The following is an 18,174-nucleotide window of genomic DNA, read 5'->3' on the forward strand; positions in this document are numbered from 1 at the left end:
AGACGATCCTCATCACCATCTTGCTTGCTAAACTTCAATTTGAAAAATAGTTACTAATTGACCAAAATACTATGTTGGGTACTGAGAACACAGAGATAAAAGGACACCATCCATGCTCCACAAGAATTGATAGTAGGCTACAGAAGGTAAAACTAGCAGAAAGTAAGCTATAAATGACACCAAGTGCAACAACATATTTAAGCTCAAGGTAAGGAGTAGTACAGAGAACAGACTGATGAACCTCCTGGGGTGCTGGGAGGGTAGTATCAGAAAGCTTCACAGAAAAGATGCTAGGCTGGGAGAGATACAAGTGTAGGGAGAGGCCTTCATGGTGCATGTGGGGATTTCAGGAGTGTACTGGTAGAAAAGTACAATTACCAAACACATCTAATTTGGTAAAGATGTGTTGAAGGCCGAGGTGGCCCGTGGCTGAGAGAAAGCCTGGAGACATAGACCATGGGACCCTGGAGTGATCCCTTACCTCCAAGTGATGTGCACCTCATCTTATAAGTGGCGGGAACTTGTATCTTATCCTATTAATGACAAGAAGCCATTGAGTTTTCAATCAGGGAGAAAAGACAGTACAACCATAGTAGAGTTTTGACAAGATCAAAAGGGCATTTACTGATAATACTTTATATTAGTTTTTCCGCAACTCTAGCCAAATTCTTTTCCTTTCGGAAGAAAGGAAAGAAATGGTACGCTAGGATTAGAGGGAGCTGAGAGGCTGAATAAAGGCCACCTACCGTAGGGAAGGTCAGCACCTAGTAGGTTACCAGGATGCTCGGGGAGCACTGCATGGACAGATGGAGGAGGAGGAGGAGGCAGTCGGGAGCTTCTCTCAGCAAGTAACACGCCACTTCCGTTCCAGAAAAGCTAGCTCATGCACGCAAGCTTTTGGGAAAAGTTAGCAAATTTCCCAAAGGCAAAAAGGAAGCACATAATATGTCTGAAGACTATCCAGACCTCACAAATCTAACTGGATGAGATTTCCAGTAACAATTAGTTTTCTACAAACTAAATTTGTAGAAACAGTATCTCTTACAATAATTTCAGAGTATGTGTCATTATTTCTAAATATCCAAAACTGGGCCTCCAAGTCTGTGAAAGTTTACACAGCTCACTGTCTTTTAAGATCAATCTAAAAATAAAGACATTCTCCCTAAATGGGGATCAGCAAATTACAATTTCCAGAGTGGATCCTCTCAGCTCCCAGTCAAAGGCAACCAGAAAGGAGTCACTTTCCCAGAACATATGCTTTCAAAAAAAAAAAAACTCAATTCACCAAATGAATTGAAAGTAATTCTGTAAGATGCTTTTCCCCCTTGCTCTTTCCTCTACCCTCACCTCTGCCTAATTCACCCCCAGCGCGAACACCAGTCAAGCCACAGACACAGAGCAAAAGGAAAAAATCTACGGCTGCAAGGCTTTTTACAGACTGGTAAGCAATTCCTGTCCAGATTCTTAGTCAATGAACTGTTCTAATAGCACCCCCTAGTGACCAAAAGCTCTTTTCTGACCAAAGGAACTCTCAGTTCTCAAATAACTAAAAAGCAATGCATTTAAAACAAAAAAGCAGTGAAAACACCAATGAGCTCACACTCTGTGAACGCCTGTCCCTGTAACAGCCCCAGTGAAATCAGTAACTTTAACCTCTCTGGCCTACTGTTCTCTCAGCTCTAAAATAGGAAAAATAATATCCTCAACCACCCTTGCCCTCCTCCCTGTGAGCATGTGAGTTCCTCAATGAGATTTATTCCCAAGGCACATGGTCGGTTTTAAGTGAGAGGATGGGAAAAGGAAACACAAAGTGGGGAGAGGACATGTGCACTCAGGCCGATGTGGATCACTGGGAGTATTTTATATTAAACCCATAATATGCACGGTAACTGCGGAAGTGGGTCCACTTCTCCTTCACTGTTGTTGTTGTACACGTTGACTCTCCTCTACCTGTATTTACCAAGCTCTAAGGAGAACTGCAGAAACCAAAGAATTTTCTAAAAATAGCTTGAGACCACAAAATACTGGAAGCTCTCCAATCCCATCTTCAAAATTGAGATGTTTGTTTCTGACATGAATTATGTAAAATGCAAATGGTAGATTGCTTTGATTTGCTAATAGAAAATATAACTTAAAAATAGTAATAGTGAAAAGTCATTAAACCATCACCCTTCAATCTCCTGCCCAGTAAAGTAACACCCCAACTGACTAAGGTGTCTCGTGTTCATGGCTCAGTAGGGACCTAACACCCCTTTGATCCCTCAACTCCAAGTCTGAGACCTTCGACAAAGCCAAAACTTTTGCTCAGTTAGCTTTCCACAATGGCACAGACTTAAAACCCATTGCTGCCCTCTACTGGGAAAACTTGGAACAAAACTAACATCATTCCATCAAGCATTTCAAATCACTCTCTCTTCTCTGCTTTAATGATAATGCATAACCTTCAATATTTTATAAGTTAATTATAAGATTCCAGGAGGGGAAAAAAGCAATTCTGTAGAAACTCAGGGTAATTTTCCCTCTTTATCGACTAAAAGAAGAAACTAAATGGTAACAAACTGGGATACTGGCTTTGGACTCTGTTAGGACATGATGATGCAGTTGGCCTTGGTTAAGGCTCGACCTCCTTAGGCCTTAACTTTCAGGCCTGTACACAGAAGCATGGCAAACTAGGAGATATTTGTGGTTCTTCTCAATTTTAAAATCCTGTAACCCTTTAGGGATAGCTTAACTCACTTTTAATAGATGGTTTTTCCTTTTCTGTTGGTATTTCAAAATATTTATAGCTTTTTAAAAATCATTCTTAATAGTCTAATGTATCTTATCCTCTGGCCTAACCTATTTAACATATCTTATACTCAGAACTTTACTGATTGTTGTATGGCTGCAGTAATTGAGATAAATGTGACATAAGCATCTAGCAGGATGCATAAAGGTGCACAATAAATATCATTTTTCTCTTCCCCCTTCACACGTCCCCCATCTACCAGCTTCATGACCTTTCCTGTAGCTGTAGCACAGATGCTATGCCCACATACCAAAGCGCTTATTCTCTATTACTCTTTGAGTTTTGCATGTCTTGTGACGTTTGTGCGTTCTTCACAGAAAGGTGAGTTTCACTGTCTGTGCTATGTCCTTGTATCACGTGCACCTGAGTGCCCACTACTGGTAGCAGTGGTTGTAATGGAAACAGCTGTTCTAGCAGCAGCAGAAATGGGAACAGCAGCAGGGGTGCCCACAGCTGTGGCAGCAATCATAAATGTTACAAAAACAATCTTGACTATAATAACTATAGTAATAAAAGCAATATATGTGATTATAAAAAAATTTTGCTATAACCTGTGCCACTTATTATTTTGTCCCAACCACTATTATACTATGTATTATCTAATTTAGTCCTCCCAAGCTATTATTACCGTTGCCACTTCATGAGTGAGAAGCTGAGCTTCTGACGGTATCTAACAACTGTTGATGCTAACCAAACTCTCACTAGCCATCTCTCTCCCCAACATAATCTCCAAAGCCTCTTTGTCACCTCCTTCCCTCTACACTTGCTAGAACCCTGGCAAACTTCCCAGATTCCTGCAATGATGCCTGCAGCATCTCCTAGTGCCTGTAGCATCTCCTAGTGCCTGTGAATAGCACAGACATCCTCCTCACACAATTTAAATGGTGGCCGACTCACTCTGAGAATGACAAATGCGCTCCCATTTTCCTGTGTACACCACTTAACTCTGCCTACCTTCTCCATCTATATTTCCTTCCTGTCCTCTCCGTTCTCTTCTTCTTCATTCTGAGGTATGATTTGGTGGAAAGAGCATAGATTGAGAATAAGAACTGGAGTTCACTCCTGCTTATTTGGCCATGTGACTTTGGGCAGGTCCTTTTCACCTCTCACATTTCCATCTGTAAAGTGTGACAGTAACACCTGCTCTACCTGTCTTCAAGAACGATTGTTTGGGACAAATATGGAAGCATAAATGAAAGTGATCTGAAAGCTGTGAAAGAATATTGGCTGTGTTTGTATTTAATTCTCACTACTCTTAGGCTCTTCACACATACACGCCCCTTCTCAGGGCAGGGAGGGTTTACTGTAGTGAAAGAAAGCCCTGGTTCTCACCCACTGCCAGCACCTTGATGGATCGGAAAAGAAAACATGAAGACAGGTGAATAGGCAATGGCAATGAACTAACTACTGTAATTATTTTCCTTCTTTCTGTAGGCATCCATAGGCTTTTCCTCCATTTCACCCAAATTAACGGCAATGCAGAAACAACCTTCAATACCCATCTGCACCCCACCCCACCTACAGGACACTCTCTTCACTCCTGATTTCACTACATACTTCTAAAATGTCCAGTCTTCTGTAGCCACAATAATCATTCTCCTTATTTACATGATAATCACACTGCCACTGCTGACTGAGCACCTGCTGTGTGTCAAACATACCACCAGACATCCTGCACAGACCATCTCTCATCCTCACAGCAACACAATGTAAGTATTGTCAGCTCTGCCTTACAGGTTAGGCTCAGAGAGATTAGGCAGCTCACCCAACAAAAGATATAGATATAGCTCTTGCTGTTTCCAGACCAGGCATAGAGACTGGGGCAGCAGGTGCACCTCCACTTCCTGCCTAAATCTGCTAGCAAAGTGGTTTGTACTGTTTTGGTTTTTGTAAAATTTTTATTTTAGTTTCAGGGGCACACGTGAAGGTTTGTTTTACAAGTAAATTACGTGTTGTGGCGGTTTGGTGTACAGATTATTTCATCACCCAGGTAATAAGTGTGGTGCCCAGTAAGTTGTTTTTCGATTCTCACCCTCCTGCTATCCTCCACTCTCAAGTAGGCCCTCATGTCTATTGTTCCCTTCTTTGTGTCCATGTTTACTCAGTGCTTAATTCCTACTTATAAGTGAGAACATGCGGCATTTGGTTTTCTGTTCTTGTGCTAGTTTGCTTAGGATAATGGTCTCCAACTCCATCCATGTTGCTGCAAAGGACATGATCTTGTTCTTTTTTATGGCTGTGTAGTATTCCATAGTGTATATGTACCACATTTTCTTTATCCAGTCTACTGTCATTTTGGGTTTGATTTTGTTTGAGATAGGGTCTTGCTCTGTTACCCAGGCTGGAGTACAGTGGTGTGACTATGGCTTATTGCAATTTCAACCTCCTGGGCTCAATCAATCCTCCCACCTCAGCCCCCTGTGTAACTGGCAGCACAGGCACACACCACCATGCCCAGCTAAATTTTTTTTTTATAGAGACAGAATCTTGCCATGTTGCACAGTCTGGTGTTAAACTCCTGGGTTCTAGCAATCCTCCCATCTCAGCCTCCCTAAGTGCTGGGATTACAAGTGTGAGCCACCACACTCAGCCAACAACGTGTTTTTATACACAGGATTTCTATCATTCTATCTATTAATAGCCTATGAATATACAGCCATGACATAAAGTATAAATGTTTCCTTGAAAAAAGATTAATGATTCAATACAGTAAATATATTCACTTTATCTTTTAATGTTTAATGTAATCAGTGAATGTAAATAAATCCATCCTATTAAGAAGTAATACTTATGTTTACAAAAAAGAAACTGGAAGGTCCCACCTTATGCATATGATCAAAGTGAACGTCGCCAGTAAAGGAATAAATCAATACCATGTGCCTCTTAATATGATAGAGAAGAACCCAACATCACTTCTGAGGTATGTCTATCAAAGAGTGCATAAACTGAATCTGATCATTCAGAAATATCACACAGACCTAAACGGAGGGACATTCTATAAAATAACTGGCCTATACTCTTCAAAGGAGTCACAGTTAGGAAAAGAAACACTGTTCTAGATTAAAAGAGACTACAGGAGATGTAACAACTCAATAATTCTGAACTGAATCCTGGACCAGATACATGACATGAATGGGAAAATTGGCAAATGTAGCAAAATTCAAATAAGATCTAAAAAATAATAGTATTACATCGATGTTCTTTTCCTAATTTTGAAAACTGTACTGTTGTTAGGTAAGAGAGTATCCTTGTTTTTAGGAAATATACAGTGAAGTATATTTAGAGGTAAAGGGCATTCTGTCTGCAACCTACTGTGGAATGTTTCAAAATAAAGAGTAAGAGAAAACACATACAAAAATTCTTGGCACTATTTTTCTAACTTTTTTGTAAGTCTGAAATTATTTCATAAGAAAAAGTAAAAACAAGCCAGGCACCAATGGCTCATGCCTGTAATCCCAGCACTTTGAGAGGCCCAGGTCAGAGGATCACTTAAGGTCAGGAGTTCAAGACAGCCTGGCCAACATGGTGAAATCCCGTCTCTTTTAAAAATATAAAAATTAGCCGGGCATGGTGGCGGGCACCTGTAATCCCAGCTACTCAGGAGGCTGAGGCAGGAGAATCGCTTGAACCTGGGAAGCGGAGGTTGCAGTGAGCCGAGATCACGCCATTGCACTTCATCCAGCCTGGGCAAAAGAGCGAGATTCCATCTTAAAAAAAAAAAAAAAAAAAAAAAAAAAAAAAAAAAAGGTAAAAACAAACAGGACAAGTTCTCAACACTTATAAGTATTAAATGAATGTGAATTGAAATATTCCTACCCACTGATTCCTAAGCGTATCAGTGGATCCAGTGGGGCCAAGGGCCTTGGGGCCTTGGCATGAAACCAATCTTATAGCCTAATATTAGAAATTCTGGGACCCACAAATAACATCCCAGTCTTTCCACTTCACAGCAGTTCCACCCAAAGACAGCAGCGACGTGATACCCTTTACCTCCTTCTGATAATGACTAAATATTGTACTGTTTAGTTAATTGCTTACTTAATTTCATGATTAAGAAAGTTCAAGCAATAACCCTCCAGTAAATCTACTTCCAGTGAAAACACAGGCAACCATAAGAAGGGAAAGCACTGCCTATTACATGTCTCCTCCTCATTCCCTCCTATGGCCAATATGTTTTTTGGATGAGCAGTGAGCATTCAGACATTTGCATAGCTACGAGCCCCTTGCCCTCTGTCCTGCCATATGTGGGTTATATTTTTTATTTCTATTTTTTTGAGATGGTGTCTCGATCTGTTGCCCAGGATAGAGTGCAGTGTCACGATCCTGGCTCACTGCAACCTCTGCCTCCTGGGTTCAAATGATTCTCCTGCTCAGCCTCCCGAGTAGCTGGGATTACAGGCAAGTGTCACTATGCCTGGCTAATTTTGTATTTTTAGTAGAGACAGGGTTTCACCATGTTAGCCAGGCTGGTCTTGAACTCCTGACCTCAAGTGATCCTCCCACCTCAGCCTCCCAAAGTGCTGGGATTACAGGTGTGAGCCACTGCGCCCAACCCATATCTTGGTTTTAGAAAGCCACAGAAAGCATATGAATATGAGTGTGAGTGTGGTGCCTCAAGTATGTTATCACTAACATAAAACTCAGACATCAGCCAATTCTGAGGGTTAAATGTTCCTGTAGAAGATGCACACAGATTATGAGACCATCATTCTCAGCAAACTAACACAGGAACAGAAAACCAAACACTGCATGTTCACTCATGAGTGGGAGTTGAACAATGAGAACACATGGAGACAGGGAGGGGAACACCACATACTGGGGTCTGTAGAGGGGTGGGGGACTAGGGAAGGGATAGCATTAGGAGAAATACCTAATGTAGATGATGGGTTGATGGGTGCAGCAAACCACCATGGCACATGTATACCTATGTAACAAACCTGCACGTTCTGCACATGTATCCCAGAACTTAAAAGTATAATAATAAAACAAAAGAGTTGATGTGAAACATGGGTAAAAATAGCAAGATACTGTCTGTAATACAAAGAAAAGGATATAATAATAACTGATTTTGATAATCCAAAAAAAAAAAAAAGAAGATGCACACAGCCCTAAGCATCTACATTCAATTTTAACTGAACCATTGACTCCCTTCCCCACCTCATGAATTCAGTACAGTAAAAGATGGAACACCACATGGTTAAGCTTTCAAACCCCAAGAGATGGCTGGAGACAGGCCCCTCAGAAAATCACAGGAGAGGCAGTGATGGCTACAAAGCCTTTTATTCTCATGCACAAAGATAGTGAAAACTTGAAAAAAAAGTTATACAGCTGCACTTAGCTCTGTTCTCATGGGTCATTACTAGCATGTTCTCATTTAGAATATATAGAGTGCCTTGAGGTCCAGGAACATCCAATCTTATATTACCCTTCACCACATGCCTGGGCCCCTCAGACTAGAGCCAAAGAAAATCAAGATGATCCCTAAACAACACTGTCAGCAAAACAACCCAGAATGGACCAAATATTCTGCCTGTAGGAAGAAAATAAATATCCTCAGTTTCTACAATTACCACACACCCAAAAAAAATGTTTTGCATACTAAATTACCAAAGAGGCCATGTCGATCTTTTTCCATTTTCTATTTTTTCGTGATTTAGAGGAGTCAATCCGGATGAAGACAAGATCACCTACCCTGGTGGAATTATGTGGCTCCCAACAAAAACATCACATTTTGGCCAAACATGAGTATGACGGGCCTCTGCTTCTCTCCTGCTAAAGGGCAGCACTGGTGGGCTCCATGGGGCTTTCTAAGAACAGCCACAATACCAGCCCCTCTTCTCCTTTCAATATGAAAATTGTTCACATTAAAGAAAAATGCACATTGAAAATTATCTCTTAATGTTGGTTAGCAGAAGAGAGAAGAGAATGCTGTTTATGACAGCAAATTTCTAATCAACATGGTTGCCTCCATGCCCAAGAGCCCTGCTCACAGGCCCAGGTATCATTTAAACACTCATGTATCAATGGACTGTCTGTTTCTCTTTGAAAAACAGCGAACTGATAAGACAAAAATCAATGGATCAACATCAACGAGTAGCCTCTGAGGAGCAATCTATACCACAGAAGCCAGAGCAAGATCAACTGGGAGGCGCCATAGTGAAGAGGAGAATGGCTGAGATCTCAATCAAGACAGTCTAAGAACAAATAAATTAACGACTCCCCTGAACCAATTCTTAAACAGAAGTTACTTAAACACTGGAACAACCTAAGACAAGCAGAGAATCCTACAATAAACGTTTTCATTTCATTGCACAGGGTGATTAAAATCACATTTACTTTCCAGCAGTCATGTCTGCACGAAGTTTCCCATAAGGATGATCATGGTTGTTTATCAGAATCACAAGCCAGAGCGGGGCTTGCGGGGAGACTACCCACTATTAACAGGAATCCTAGGAACACGTGTATGCCAAGCATTGTGGGGGTTCAAATGAGTGGAAAACAGTTTCAAAGGGCTTTTCCTTGGCATGTGATCATTTGGTCAGTAAACATTTGTGGGCACTTACTATGAATGAGAAATGCGCCATGATCGATGCTGTCCCGGGCAGAGTATGTCAAAGAACCTACAGGTGAGGGGTGGAGTGTAGCTGATAACCCAATTGCTCATTAAAATTAGAATTATGATCGGAAAACAGCCAATATTATGAAACTAGAGAGCCAGGATAACAGCAAAACAGGCCACTCTCTTTTCTCTAGGATGCTTAAAGAACTAATTTGCATTCTCCCTTCACTCCTATGTGACACTGAGCTGTGCGGCCACCTTGCATTTGAAGGGATGGATGATGGAACAAGACCTGAGGTTCATCTAAAAGCAAAGAGCAAGTAAATGGCAGAAGACATGGTTGAAAAATCACATCTCACAAAACTCTAGTTGCTTATTGTTTAAGATAGATGCAAACTGGGGTTTGGAATGCACAGCACACTAATATGTAATAAGTTTTTTGTTGTTGTTTGTTGTTGTTGTTGTTGTTTTGAGACAGGGTCTTGCTCTTTCGCTAGGCTGGAGTGCAGTGGCACAATCTCGGCTCACTGCAACCTCCGATTCCCTGGTTCAAGTGATTCTCCTGCCTCAGCCTCCCAAGTAGCTGGGACTACAGGCGCCTACCACCACGCCCAGCTAATTTTTGTATTTTTAGTAGAGATGGGGTTTCACCACATTGGCCGGGATGGTCTCGATCTCCCGACCTTGTGATTCACCTGCCTCGGCCTCCCAAAGTACTGGGATTACAGGTGTGAGCCACCACACCCGGCCAAGTAATTTTTTTCTTCAAAGAAATGAAGGTTACAGCCTCAACAGATTCTTCATTTTTTCAAATTTCAAAAAGCTCCAAAGGAAAGTATGGGTTACACAGTGGGAACCACAGATGGTTCAGTTTGGCTGGAGGTTAGAATATAAGACTGGAAGTTGAAATAGTGCCATAAATTCGAGGCTAAGGATCTTGGTCTTTATTAGACAGGAACTATTTTTTAAATTTCTATTTTTTCATTTATTTGCTCTTCTGGTTGTTTTTGTTTAATTTTGGAAACCACTTTTGAGCAACTAAGACCAGAAAGTTAAATCTTGTTAGAAATGCCTAAGAAAGAATAGAAAGGGGGAATGGAGGGAGAACAGTTAGAAATTTATTGCAATTGTCCAGTTAAAAATAGTGGAGAAAAAGGTTTCAACCAAAATTGCAGAGGGAATCATAGGGAAGATGTGGAGAGTGGTTAGATGGGGAAGACAAGGTAGGGGAGGGGGGCTCACATATAGTCCCAGGGTTCTGAGGCTGGGGGGCTCGGAAAGAAATACAGAGCACAGGAAGGTTAGGCTTGGGAGGGAAGGTGGGCCCTGTGGAGTCACTGTGATAGGGAGGCTGGCAGGCCACTTAACAAGGAGCTGGAGTGTGAAGCCAAAGCTGCAGAGAGAAAGCAGCCTAGAAAACACCTCTCAGGGACCAGCTAACAGGATGGGATCAGATGACACTTTCAGCAAAAGAAGTGTGGGCCCAAAAATAAGAAAAAGAAAAAGTCCTTTGAGGACATGTACTATATAAGCTAATGGCTTCTGAACAGCTTTCTCAACTCCGGCTGACATTTTAAATACCTGATCAAAAGACCCCACGCCAGACTCCAACACTCCTGGGAATCTCTCCAGGCATCTCTTTCAGCCTTCTGATAGGAGTCCTCAAACTCTGGTGCCCTCAAACTGAAGATTTAGCTTTTCTGTGCTTCCCCTTCAGATATTCCACTCTGATGGACTGTCTGCTCAGCGCTCCCTGTCCCCTCAGAGACCAACTGGGCTCATATCTCCAAAGTCAACACATCAATCCTCCCCAGCCACAGCCCAGAAACCAGCCCACCCCACAGAATTCTTCTGGTCCGGGAGAGAAGCTCAGATACCTTCACAGAGTGGGACATTTCTTAAAGTCCACTTGAAAATCTGTTTAAAACAATTCTAAAGCATCAGCTAATGCATTTTCTACAGAATATTTTAGAAAAGGCAGTATCTGGAATTTAATATTCAGTTATGTATACCTTGGCAAGATGAGATACAATCCCTAAAGCACATTTCTTTGCCATTTTTATTTACAGCACAGACAACACAGATTCATGTCAGCTTTCTCTGTAACTGTAAATGGGGGTGAAGAACCTCCTTTTTAAAATACGTGACTATATACATATTTTTAATTATAAATATCTAATACAATTTAAAAACCAAACTAAACCAAACCAGAGATTAAATTGTATTAGGTTTCATATCACGATGAAATCTGTAATTACAAATAAATAAGTCTCTGGAAAAATACATAAATAAATAAATACATACATACATGCCATTTTAGAAATCTAAAACCTAGAATGGAAAATTGTTCAGCTAATCATTACCATAATTTAGTTAACATAAGGTAAACTAAAAAAGGGACCATAGGTCTTTCATGAGGAAAGAATGCTATCTCACAGCTATTCAAACCATTAAAAGTTGTGCTTTTTATCTTCATCGTTACAAACTGTATTTAAAAAGTGAGCATGCCTCTTCTGTAAAACCCAAAGGAAAGACGTTCAAGGATATTTTACCTCTCCAGTATTTAAACCTCATCACATCCCCTCCTTTCTGACCTTCTTTAAGCAAAGCTGATAAAGGGAAAAATGAAATCATTTGAGATTCAAATTGTTTCCACACCCAAATGTATAACAACCAGCTGAGATAACGAAAAGGCAAATGCAGTTATCTGAGTAATCACTAATGAGATATAGCCTCTGAATAGTATATCCTGCATATGTGGAAATCTTTTTCCAATTTTTCTATGGGTTTCATTTCCCTGGGGATTGGTTCCTACAGGGTCATGAAGGCTAATGGCACTTACCTTTTTGGCTCTTTGGGCTATGTCTGGTGTTCTTGTAAGCAGCTTCTCAATCAGGTACTCTCTGTTCTGCAAAACAAATATTCCCAACAGTTTAACATCAAATATGATACATATAAATTCACAGTGATTTCAAAAATAGCAGATTTACTTGGGTTTTTAAGCATGTTACCTTGGCTTTCTGGAAGAATTTGCATTTTAAAAGTTCTGCTGCTGTGGGCCTGAAAGATCAATAATAAATTAGAGTTGAAACAATGACCACTTAATAAATGCACTGCCTTGATGAAACAACTTAACCTTAAGAGTATTTCTGGAAGACCAATTTTAGGAATAGCAAAACTGGGAACCAAATTAATCATAGGCTGGCACCAAATAAAATAGTGCCAATTTTCCAGTTCTTTCCAAATACCTCTACTGCAAAACACATAAACTCCTGTACATTAAGTGCTTGGGGCGTAATCAATTTTCCATCCTTCATCCTTACACTTAACTAAGTGAATTTAGTGTTTCTAAAAGGAGGCAGACTGACACATCTGTGAGCTAAATTTCTATATTTATTAAGAAACCATACAAGCTACCATATGACCCTGTCAAAGAAAGTATACTCTACTATGCTCTATGCTTCCCCAAGAGCAGCAGGTACTGCAAGGGGTCCACCATCGTGTCCACGCTCTGTTTGCCTGCTCAATAAACCTGTCTCAAGTGCATATGGACTGCTGTTTGCCAGGTGAAGGTAAATGTGATCGTGATTAATAAAATGCAAATTCATTTAGAAGCATTACCAGATGGTGTGATTATTTCCTCATGGTGTCATTCAACTTGCTTCTCTAGCCCATATTTCCTGTAAACTCTAAGTTAGGTCTGAAGGCTTGAAGAGATTTAATTAAGCATTTGGGGCAAGAATACTTCATAGATGATGGCACACACTTCTTACAGCAGCACCTCAGAGGCAGGTCCTGTTAGGTCATTCCACTGTTAGTGATGCTAAATTTAACCATCAGTCCCCAGGCACCAAATCTCTCCCTTGCAAAGGTCATGTTTTCCCCCACTGCAATTAGCAAGTGTTCCGTTGGGTAATACTTTGACATTTTATGAATATCCTGTTCCTGAAAACCTTTCTGCTAATTGTGTTCATATCTTTGCCTTCAATAGTGATTTCATAGGAAGTAGCAGAATACTGAGTTCCTACTTCTATCTTCCTTGTTTACTGACTGACATTCTTACACAAAGAATAGCTTCCTTCATCAATAATTCCTTCCAAAAAGGCAGCCATGAGAAAGAATCAAATAACTAGAGTATAGGGTTGGTCAGCAAGACAACTGGCCTGATCTCTTTCAGGGAGATTGAAGGAACTGTTCTAGACTCAACAGACTTTACAAAACATTAAAACCAAATGTAACACACAGCCCTGGACTGGATCCTGGGCTTGAGAAAGAAGCTACAGAAGCTATAAAGGACATTTGGGAATAATTAGAGATGTGTGAATATGCTAAATATTAGATAATTTTAGGAACGTACTCTTCATTTTCTTAGGTGTGGAAAAGTACTGTAGTTGTGTAGGAACATGTCCTTGTTTATAAGAAATGCAAGCTAAAGTATTAAGTCTTTTACTTTCAGAGTTCAGCAAATAAAACATAGATAGATATCACAATTATAGAAAATGTGACTACTTGTTTAATCTGGGTGATGGTATAGAAGTAAACAATGCACTACTTTTTCATTTTTTCCATATGTTTTAAATGTTTCATAATAAGATATTGGGAGAGAAAGGAGGAGGGATGCATTATTGAATATCATTAGGTATTATCTTAGGCAACAATTACCAAACGCACAAATAATATTGTAGCAGGGGGTGGGGCGGGGCAAGTTGAAAAGGAATCCTCATGCTTGAAACAATTGGAAACTGCTGCTTTGGAATCAGGAAGCTCCACTAAAATATTCCCAGGGATCAAACCCAAGCATAGAAAGAATTAGAAAATGTCATTACGTGCATCAGTACACAAACTGTGTAAGTCTACAGAGGCCCCAGAAACTATTTCTGTGCAAAGAAATTTTCTGTGTAAATCATTACTGCTTTTTTCCTCAGATTTCAAGTGGAACACTGGTTATGGGTAGGTACATGACAAAGAACCCTGGATCTCCGTATCTACCTGCTAATTGCTTTGAGTAACTAAGGGTCTAAACAACAGGTAGGCCATGAATCTGCACCTTGTTAAATAGGCCCTAGAACTAAACACTACAGTATAACTCTTTCAAATGATTCAACTTTAGTTGTTATTTTAATGTAAATATTTTATCACCAGCAGATGTTTTTGCCTCTAGCTGTTCCAAATTCATCCTTTCACTCTCTCAGTAAATATTAACTAAGCACCCACTGTTTGTCAGGCATTATGCTAGGTGCTAGGCATACTATAATGAAGATGGCAGACATAAATAATCCTCCAACAAGTCACAATCTAGCAGGTAAGAGCAGTGTGCTGCTCAATGGCAAGAGGGGCAGCAGCACATTCAAACACCTTGGAAGGAGAAGGGCTCCTGAGGGAACATGTAGTAGAAACACTTTACATTGGACTCAGAAATGGACCAAAATGTCATGTTTGGGAACCTCACAACATGAAACAACATTTTAAAAACTAAGAAGCACAGAAAATAACTTGGATTTAATTTTTTTAATGTGAAAAGAACCCTAAGAAAATCAGAATGATGAAAAAACTCAAGGCCCCGGTTCTGTTTGAAGCCCTCATCATCTCTGGCTAATATAGTTAAATAAAACAGCCCCTCAGCTAGTGTCTCACTACTTCTCCCTTGCTATTTCCAACCCATCATCCACCATCCCCACTGCTTCGCAAATTAGCATCTTAAAAAAAAAAATCTGATCCTCTTTTATCTATCCTGATGCATTTCAGTGGCCTGAGACAGAAGCAAGTATTCTAGGCCCTGACTCCTCCATCCTCATCTCCCCACACCCGCCGGAGATGCCACTCTTCAACTGCAACGATGTTCTCACTCATCTCTTGATCTTTCGTGACAAAGCACACACTGCTTTTCTTGCTTCCAAATTTTTCATAACCAACTGGCACACCCTCGCTCATCAGTCAAGAGCCAATTTAAATGTCATCTTCAAAGATACCTCTCCTAGCTCCTGCAAGTAGAAGGCATTGCTCCCTACTGGCACTCATGCACCATGCTACCCACATTCCCATCATGTATTTTTCTGTTCCTATGTCTCCCTGCTTCACTCCACTAGGATATGAGCCCTTCCAAGGCAGGGACCTCATAGAATTCCTTTGTATGTTTCCAATACCTAGCACAGAACAGAAACTGCTACAGCTCAATTTCATACTATAATCAAATATGGGGGAAAGTGATGCTGCTACACATTTGGACACAGCACTACAACTCCTGGAGCTAGATTCAGTTAGCACCAAAATCTATGCATCTGTTCAATACAGCGGGGAACAGGAGAAAGACTTAATGAAAATGAGACTCGTGCTAGCAAAAAAAGAGGACAGAGGAAGTGCCAACGTAAGGAGGCAAAGTGCCTCCCTGTCTCCTCTGCACCATACCCCCACCAAAAATCCTCCTCCCCACACAGGAAGGGTCAAGTGTAGGATGCTGTAGAGAGAAAGCTGGGAAGTACCAGGGATACCTTGAGATACAGGGCTGGGAAAATACTTTGCCTTCTCCAACAAGGTCATTGCCATGGTAACCAAAAATGTAAAAGGGAAAAGCACGCTGCAAAGAAAACTCCTTTCTCTGCACTCCACTCCACTCTCAGCCTTCATCAGTAAGTACAAAAACACAATAAGGTAACAAAATAGAATTGGTTTAAACAACCCACCTTCTTTTTTTATCGGCTTAATTGTTAAGTAATAGGTAATTCCAACTTTACACAGAGAATAACTAAATAGCAGATTAGAGGTTTCTCTTTGCTCAAATCAGCTGAAGTGTTTATCACTTTGGGATAAAATCCTACATATGCCAAACTATCTCCATGAGAAAGAATGAAAGAATGGAACTGGAAGAAATTAAGAAAATCACAGAGGGGCCAGGAGCGGTGGCTCACACTTGTAATCCCAGCACTTTGGGAGGCTGGATCACTTGAGGTCAGGAGTTCAAGACCAGCCTGGCCAACATGGTGAAACCCCATCTCTGTTAAAAATACAAAAATTAGCCGGGCGTGATGGCGGGCACTTGTAATCCCAGCTACTCAGGAGGCTGAGGCAGGAGAATCACTTGAACCCAGGAGGCAGAGGTTGCAGTGAGCCGAGATCATGCCATTCCACTCCAGCCTGGGTGACAAAGCAAGACTCTGTCTAAAAAAAAAAGAAAATGACAGAGGGAAGACAGTGATAGGAAGTGTGAGAAAAGCTGAGGTCCTGCTGCCCATTTGATTTTAGGGGTTTTTTTGGTTTTTAATTTCTCATTTATCTATTTTTATTTTATGCCATAGCAACTACCAATGCCTGGCTAATGTGGAACCACCAGTACCGCCTACCTTTTAGCTGAGTACTACAGAAGAAAATTCTGCAAGCACAGTCATGTCTTACATGGCCACTAGCAAACATCAAACAATTCAGCATAATGTAAGTACAAACAGTTTTATGAGAAATGCTAAAATGTTACTAACAACCAAAATAATGGTCCAGGCTTTGAACAATGATTCAATTTTAAATCCTTAAAAACAATGCAGCAGTCTGCAAGTAACAACATTCTCTGAAGAAAATCTCTTAAAGGATTCAGCTAATACATATGGATGAACCAAAGTCCACTGAGACTTAAAATAATTTTCAAAAGATTCAAGATGAATATGATATAGTTTAAATAGTTCTAACAATTTGCATTAATAAGTTCCAACAGCCCTTTGACCTCAAGCAGAGCTGCTTTCCTCCCCACACCACTCCATACAAAAGAAATATTCAAGTCATATTCCTTTCTTAAGGATTTATCAATGCAACATCATCCCCCTTGTTGCAAAAAAAAAAAAAAAAAAGTTGGTTCTTTTTACAGTTGCTAGCCATACAAAGCATGTAGTCTACAAGATTAAGGCTCTTTTATTTTTAAGGAATAGCAAGATGCTCTGGTATGCAAATATAAGCAACTCTCTGTCTACGTCAATGCAGAACACAGACTCAGACGAACCAAAGGTCTGCAACACCCCAGCTCCCTTTTATGAGGAAAGTCCCATGAGCTCTCATCGTTGACAAAAAAACACAGCCTACTCTCAGCGGCCTGAGAGTTGATGCATATGAGTGAATCTGTCCTGGTCACTGTTTTCTCGCAATATTTTTTCACTCATTGCTCATGAGGTACTCAGCAATACCAGGGCTTTGGCACCAGTAAACTTTCAGGTTACAGGTAGATGATCTACATTTAGGCAAGAGAAATAATAAAAATTGGCAAAAATTTTGCATTCACTCTTCAACCTACTCAAATCTGATTTCTGTTTATGCAACATTCTTCAATGGGTCCAAATCACCCCCAAATTGCAAGCTCCCAATCTCCAGTTGTTCAAGAAATGGTACTGAGTATATAATACAGACCAGACACTGGATATAAGGATAAGTGGCACAGGTTCTCCCAAAAACACTTATAAACTTTTGAGGAATTGGGGTGTGTAAATCAATAAGAGTACACAGTGTAATAAGTGCTACAAAAGACATATTTTCAACATACTGTAGTTATTGTATAAAAGTTTCAACAACTCCACTTGGTCAGAAAAAAAAAAAAAGGCAAATAATGAATGGCAGTCTTAATCTCATGAGTACTTAGAGACTCCCTGGGCACTGTGCTATGTGTTTGAAGTGCCCACAGCACATTCTCTCTTCCCATCCTCACAGCAATCCTATGAAGTGGGTATTTTAAGGCCCACTGTACAGACAAGAAAGCTAAGCCATGCAGATGTTGATAAAGTAGAGCTAGGAATCCCACCCACAGGTATGTAACTCTAGGAGGATGTGGCATCTGAACCAAGCACAAAAAGAGGGA

At 40.5% G+C, this 18,174-nt stretch overlaps 1 protein-coding gene across 3 annotated transcripts in view; it reads right to left on the reverse strand.

The window, feature by feature from the left end:
• The window catches only part of STK39 (serine/threonine kinase 39), a 296,359-nt gene that overhangs the window by 166,013 nt on the left and 112,172 nt on the right, over window positions 1-18,174 (reverse strand). For all 3 annotated transcript variants that reach the window (XM_055108709.2, XM_034954433.3, XM_063595436.1), the window contains exons 9-10: window positions 12,359-12,407; window positions 12,190-12,255 (exon numbers count right to left, since the gene is read on the reverse strand). In XM_055108709.2, coding sequence (XP_054964684.1) covers window positions 12,190-12,255; window positions 12,359-12,407 — 115 coding nt within the window. The remainder of the gene's footprint in view (window positions 1-12,189; window positions 12,256-12,358; window positions 12,408-18,174) is intronic.

Source organism: Pan paniscus, chromosome 13, assembly GCF_029289425.2.
Source record: "Pan paniscus chromosome 13, NHGRI_mPanPan1-v2.0_pri, whole genome shotgun sequence".
Lineage (NCBI taxonomy): Eukaryota > Metazoa > Chordata > Mammalia > Primates > Hominidae > Pan > Pan paniscus.